The sequence below is a fragment of the Arabidopsis lyrata genome (genome assembly GCF_000004255.2).
Source record: "Arabidopsis lyrata subsp. lyrata unplaced genomic scaffold ARALYscaffold_3, whole genome shotgun sequence".
Lineage (NCBI taxonomy): Eukaryota > Viridiplantae > Streptophyta > Magnoliopsida > Brassicales > Brassicaceae > Arabidopsis > Arabidopsis lyrata.
The window spans coordinates 11,658,889-11,665,552 of NW_003302553.1; the positions used below are offsets into that span (position 1 = coordinate 11,658,889).

The 6,664-nt window shown below is 35.3% G+C and overlaps 1 protein-coding gene across 1 annotated transcript; it reads right to left on the minus strand.

Moving 5' to 3' along the window:
* Positions 1-2,825: 2,825 nt before the first annotated feature.
* On the minus strand, positions 2,826-3,711 carry LOC110230497. Its single transcript, XM_021033703.1, has 2 exons — positions 3,290-3,711; positions 2,826-3,199 (listed from the first exon to the last, which is right to left on the minus strand). Exons 1-2 carry the CDS (start codon positions 3,389-3,391, stop codon positions 2,864-2,866), a joined length of 438 nt encoding a protein of 145 aa, XP_020889362.1. The 5' UTR covers positions 3,392-3,711; the 3' UTR covers positions 2,826-2,863.
* Positions 3,712-6,664: the final 2,953 nt, after the last annotated feature.

Sequence of the window (6,664 nt, forward strand, 5' to 3'; positions counted from 1 at the left end):
CGTCTACTTTATCATAATCACAAGATATTAATATTTTGCTATCTGGTAAAACTTACTTCCATTAACATACAAAATTCGCATTTTCAATTGAACAAACATATCAAGTAAACTTTTTGGCCAGACACTTAGTGACATCAGCTTCCAAAAAATATTAATACACATTTAAGATCTAAATAATTTTTGGAAAGAAAGCTAAATAAATATAAACAAACAAGGGAAATTAACTAGAAATTTTCTGTAAAGGTGTATCACTGGTCTTAAAAATTACAAAATAATTTTTATGTTTAACTAGATTCTAAACCCACACTACAAGTGGGTCTATATTTAATATTTATAGTAAATTTTTGTGTAGCTAATAATATTTAATAAAAATTTGAAATATATTTTTATATGGCTAATAATTGTTAATAGTTTAAATTCTTTGAATTTTAAAATTACCATGGCAAATAGGTTAATTTAAATACACAATTAAAAAAAAAACTCTAATACAATTTTTAGGTTTGTACAACATTTATTAAAAATATACTTTTGTTTAATAGCTACCTCTTTAGCTTTAAATATTTTGGATGACTGAGTCTTTTCACGTTTTGACTGAATCTCATGAAATAAATTGTTATAAGAGGATATAGTTCGACGATTTTCTCATTTTGGTATGCGCAAATTCAATATTATCTTCACTGCATTCTTCACTGCATTAGTTGGTATAGCTCTTCTAAAATTAAGATTCTATAAAAAAAATTATTCTCAAAAGCTTCTATTAAGAAAATTTTCCATATTTCATTATCATTTATGTTATTTAAAATTTAAATAAGAAAGAAAAGATTTTATAGGATAAGATTACAAATATGATGTGTGATTTTTTTCTTATTTGTTTTATATTATTAAAAAAAATTCTATTAGTAAAACAATTATATAAATATTAAATCTCCTACGAAAAATACATTTCGTAACACATGCGTAGGATTTTGGTAGGAATTTTTTCCTACCAAATATTTGGTAGGAAATTTGGTAAGAAAAACCTATGTTTTCTTGTAGTGATAATTTGGGAAAATAGCAACGTCCCAAAAAAACTCATGTGCCAGCCGCTGCAAAAAAAAAAAAGCAAAAAAGCAAATCGTGACAGGTGAAAATCTAATCAAAGCCATAAAATTTCGAAAAAGACATCTATCTTATCGAAGAATTTTGAGTTGGCCAAAAACATGGTGGCCATGTAAAACTAAAAAAAAATTAGAGATACAATTATGTATAGTTGGGAATGAAATCACTACCTTATAAGTTACAATTAACAATTTTTAATATAATATTGTTAATATTTGTTTCTTATATAAATTATGCCATAATTTTCTTATTTTCTAAGCTTTCTCACGTTAATTAACTATATTATTTTTGAATTAGAAAAGTTTCTTAATATATTTGGAAGCTAACGTTATGAGACTAATAATTATATTTTCTTTTTATATTTGATTCACTACAAGAAATTTGTTCATTGTTAACGCTAAAAATATGCTATCTTACGTTATATATAGCGAATTCACAAACGCTATGTTCTCGGCAGCTATGGTAGGTGTCACTCATAAGATAGCATTGTTTGAAACGCTATTATAGTTAATGATATAATAGCAAAATTTAAACGCTGTGTTAAAGTTTAATATAGCACTTTAATTTTTTGTTAAAAAGTAACGATGATTGTAATTTCGTGTCATAATAGGTGATTCAATGTTAGCAATTAGTTCATGCTGCAAAATATATTTTAGTAGCTTTACGTTTTACGCTATGATATATGATTCTTCTACAATGACAGTGAATAATTGCTAAGTTTTGTTTAATTACGCTGTTTAATTATGCTGTAATACAATCTATCACAACTTGTTTTTTTTGCTATTATATGCATTCCCAGAACCCAACATAGACAAAAAAAAGTCTGAATAGAAATTTCATCTTAAGTCTGAATCCAATCCAACATAGAGAAAAAATCCATACAAATCATTCAACATAACATAAGTCTAAATCCAAAGTAGACAACAAGTCTGATTCCGAATTTCATAACACAAGTTGATTAGTCTAGTCTTAAACTAATTTAAACTAGCTAACCTGGACCAAAGTGTCTTCATTCCCTGCAATAATCAACAATGTCTCCTTTCAGTTTCAGATATAATACGAAAGTACAAGGATCACAGTAATCACAAAACTTACCCCAGTTTATTCTTAAACTCAATAGATGACCAACTTATCCATTGGCCATGCAATAGCTGAACCAAGTGAATCTCTCATATACTCGATTTCATCTGATGGCCTCCAAACTGCTGCATCATCTATTTTCACTATATCCACCCAAACTCTAGCTGCATTAGCCCCCAAGCGAACATGGTGTACCTTTAGGTCTGGGTCGATTGAATGCACACGTCCTTCAGCAACCACCTGCTTCTTTCCACTAATATCCATTAACTTACACTTCTGATTGGCCTTGATAACTTCAGCTACACTTTTACGCTGCAATGTTACAATATAAACCAGGTTTAATGCATGTAGAAAAATAACCAGATTCAATAGGTAAAAACAACAAACAAAATACCGGAGATCTTCTCAGAGGGAGTTGTGAATCCAGCAGCTGACTTTTCTTGACAAGAGACTTTGAACCTGTAGCTGTGGACTTCTCAACTAGAGCTTTTGAAACTGTTGCAACGGATTTTGTACCTTTTATTGTAGATATCTCAAGGGATGGCTTATAACCTGCTGCTGCAGTTTGTGAACCTGATCCTGCTGCTTTCCCTGATGCTGCTGTAGTTTGTGAACCTGTTGCTGCTGCTTTCCCTGATGCTGCTGTTTTCCCTGATGCTGCTGATTTTCCTACTGATGCTGCTGCTTACAATGGTGATTTTCCTCTTGCAGCAGAAGTCTGAAGTGGAGATTTCTGACATGTTGCATCTGTAGGGTTTTCAAAGATCACTTTGTGGACAGGCCATGCTACATAAGACATTAAACAGTCCTCAAAGTATGTCACATCCATCGTTGGCCTCCATATAAAAGTCTTTGGTTGAAGAACTGCATCGACAAATATCTTTACTGCTACTGGTCCGAGAGGAAGCCCATTGACTAATGCGTTTTGTTCTTGTGTTTGCCAACGTCCTTCTGCAACAACAACCTCATCTGAAGACAAATCCAGTAGTTTGCATTTGTTCACAGAGTTAGGTCTTGGTCCCTGTCAAAAACATTGAAACCCAAAAATACATTGTGTTAAAAGAAGATCATTATTCTATATATGAGTATGAGAATGAATAATAAACTTTACCTGGGCTTCAATGTCTTCTTGTTGGAGATCCTCTTCTAGGTTAACACACATAGCAGCAGGCCATGCAATCATATGTCCAACAGCTTTCTCAATGGTGAACATGTTAGCCGCAGGTCTCCAAAGGAATGCTTCTGGTTCAATAGCAGTGTCAATCAAGACTTTAACATCCGTAGGGCCTAAGGGACAGTCATTAACTAATTCACCCGGATCAGAAGAAATAATACATCCCTCAGCAACTTTTACATCAGAACCAGCCCAATCAAGTAAGACACATTTTGGTTGTGATTTTTTGTTCACACTCTGTAAAAACAATAGGTAGACAAAATATCAGGTGATTGTATCTGTTAGAATAAATCAAAGCATCTGATATGAGTGACTTACTCTTGCAGCTGAGTTTTCACCTACTTCAGGTGATTGTCTCTGTTACAAAAAAAAAGAAAGAAGTCAAATGTTATATATATATATAAAGCTTCTTTATATAAATAGATATAAATAGTTAAGTGCACTAACCTGGTTCTTCATTTTCTCAATTACATCTTGTAGCTCATTGACCTTCTTCTGGAGATGAAGCTGATTCTCTTGCATTTCAGCCATACACTTGTGCTTCACTTGGAAACAAGCTAACTTGGTCTTATTCATATTGCGACCCATTGCTCTCATTCTACCAGGATTGTCAGGCCCTAATAGTTGGCTTAGTGAATCTTGTGCTTCATTTGTTGCATGTGATGGATTATCACTGTTAACAATCTCCTCTGCCTTTTTCTGAAACTCATAAGATACATATTAAAATATCAAGTGTGATTCAAATGCCAAAATGCAAATCATTAGAAGCAAAATAACTCACAATCTTTTCAGCAGCATTCGTATTCACTGGTGTACCATCTTTCTTAGTACGTGACTTAACCCAAACCTTTAGGCGTGTCACTTCAGATGGGTCTGCACTAGCAGTTTTCTAAACAAAAAGAAAAGAAACAAAAGATTACACAAGTGTTTGGACTTTGGGAAAAGGCTGAGCAATATGAACAATATAAGTGTAGCAATATTACCATATCTTCTGCTAGTCTAACCATTCCCCTGCGACTACAAGTGTGTGGAATCTGATTGCGCCTTCTTTCCTTGTAGCTATCGCTTACAACCTAACAGATGAATGTTAATTTCTAAGGAAAGATAAGTGAACCTACTCATAATAGATAAATTTACAAATTCCAAATGCATACCTTAAATTCTTTGCTAGTTTTGAGCTTCACAAATTTACGCCAATCAAATGGAGAAATATTTTTAGGTCGCATGTTCATCCTCTCTTGGTTAGTCTTAGCTTCTCTAATGTTTGTAACTTGCCTTGATTTCCAGGACCTCCAAAAGCATCCCATCTGCTTAAGCACTGTAACCTTTTGGTACTCTTCATCTAGTTCAAACCTTGCCTGCACTCAAAAACAAAACAGCTAAGTACTCACACCAATATCTAATAAACTTGTAAATTTTACACAAATCTTACCTGGACAGATTTCCAGAGAACCGTCCTGACTTCTTCACCTATTTTTGTCCAACGATCAATTGTGATTGGAACGTGTTCTCTTACCAATGCGCCTACATATGATGCTAGTTTAACTGAGCCTTTACTAATAGGCTCTCCCATGTTAGTGAACTCTACTCTTACTCTGGTATTTGGATCCTTGGCAATATCCTTCAGCCTAGTTGGTCCTCGATGTCTCTTACGCTTTGGATCAGCACAATCATAATCCTCAGATAATACAAGCTCTCCTTCAGCCTCTTCCACTTGATTTGGATCTGCTACTTGAACTTTAGCCTCTTCCACTTGATCTGGATCTGCTACTTGAACTTCAGCCTCTTCCACTTGATCTGGATCTGCTACTTGAACTTCAGCTGGTGCTACATGTTCGACCTCATCATTGACTTGTGGTTCAACTGTACCCATATACTCGACCTCCTCATTGGCATGCTTTGCTTCCTTTTTTTTGTTACTTCTGCATCGCTTTTTCTTCTGTTGTCCCATTTTAAATCACCTGAGAAAAATGAAAGAAGAAAGAGTTAAGTATATACTGAAAATAAGACATCAAACACACTATGGAAATCAGACATCAGACATAGAGCAGGCAACAAAGAATGAAACCAAGACTTCTTCATTCTGAAATGATGTGTTGGTGGCAGCCGCTTCCTGTGGCACATGTAGACATGTTTTCTGCTGAACTTCAACCACATGCTATCGGTATTTTTCCCACATAGAGGACATCCCATTTTTCCCTTTGCTTTGCAGCCAGCTAGATTCCCGTAAGCAGGGAAATCACTAATCGTCCAAAGCAACATTACCTTAAGAGTAAATGTTGATTTACTGAAAGCGTCATATGTCAACTCCCCATTGTCCCACAGGTGGCATAGATCCTCTATAAGTGGTTCTAGGTATACGTCAATGTTATTACCAGGCTGTTGTGGACCAGGAATTAGCAAAGTCAACATGATGTTCTCCTTCTTCATGCATAAATCAGGAGGCAGATTGTAGTTAACCAACAAAACGGGCCAGCAACTATATCTAGTGTTCTTCATGTTGAATGGATTAAATCCATCTGTTGAAAGTCCAAGCCTCAGGTTTCTTTCCTCAGCTGCAAATGACGGGTATTTGGCATTCATCTGATCCCATGTTACTGAATCTACAGGGTGACGGAGTTTTCCATCGCTGCTTTTGTTGCTAAAATGCCACCTTAAATCCTTAGCCATTTCCTCAGACCTAAACATTCTCTTAAGGCGTGGGATTATCGGAAAGTACCTTAATACTTTCTGTGGGACACCTTTCTTTATTTCACCAGTGTGCAAGTTAGTCTTCCATCTTGAAGCGCTGCATTTAGGACAACTGTCGAGCTTCTTGTAATTCTTTCTGAATAGGCAGCAGTCATTAACACATGCATGGATCTTCTCGTAACCCATATCAAAGGATTTCAAAAATTTCTTCACCTCGTATAGTGATGTGTGTAGCACATTATCCGCTGGTAACATCTCCGGAAGTGTCTCTAGGAGTTCATTGAAGCTCTTGTCAGACCAGCCATTCTTTGTCTTAAGTCTGAAAAGTGTTACAATAGCCGACAGCTTGCTATGGTTGAGACAACTTGGATATAGTGGTGTTTCGGCATCTGCATGGCTTCGCAAGGAACTCATCTTCTTCCTTGTCCAAACCCTCTGCAATCTCAACTTTGGAAGCAAACTCTTCATCCAAATATTCAGCTGCTTCATATAACCCAACAATTTCATCATTCCACTGATTTTGATTGCTTTCACCTCCAACCACTGGATTCAATTCTCCATGATGATACCAATCAGACCGCATCTTGTAAGGCTCGTCCATTCCCCTTGTTACAAGATGAT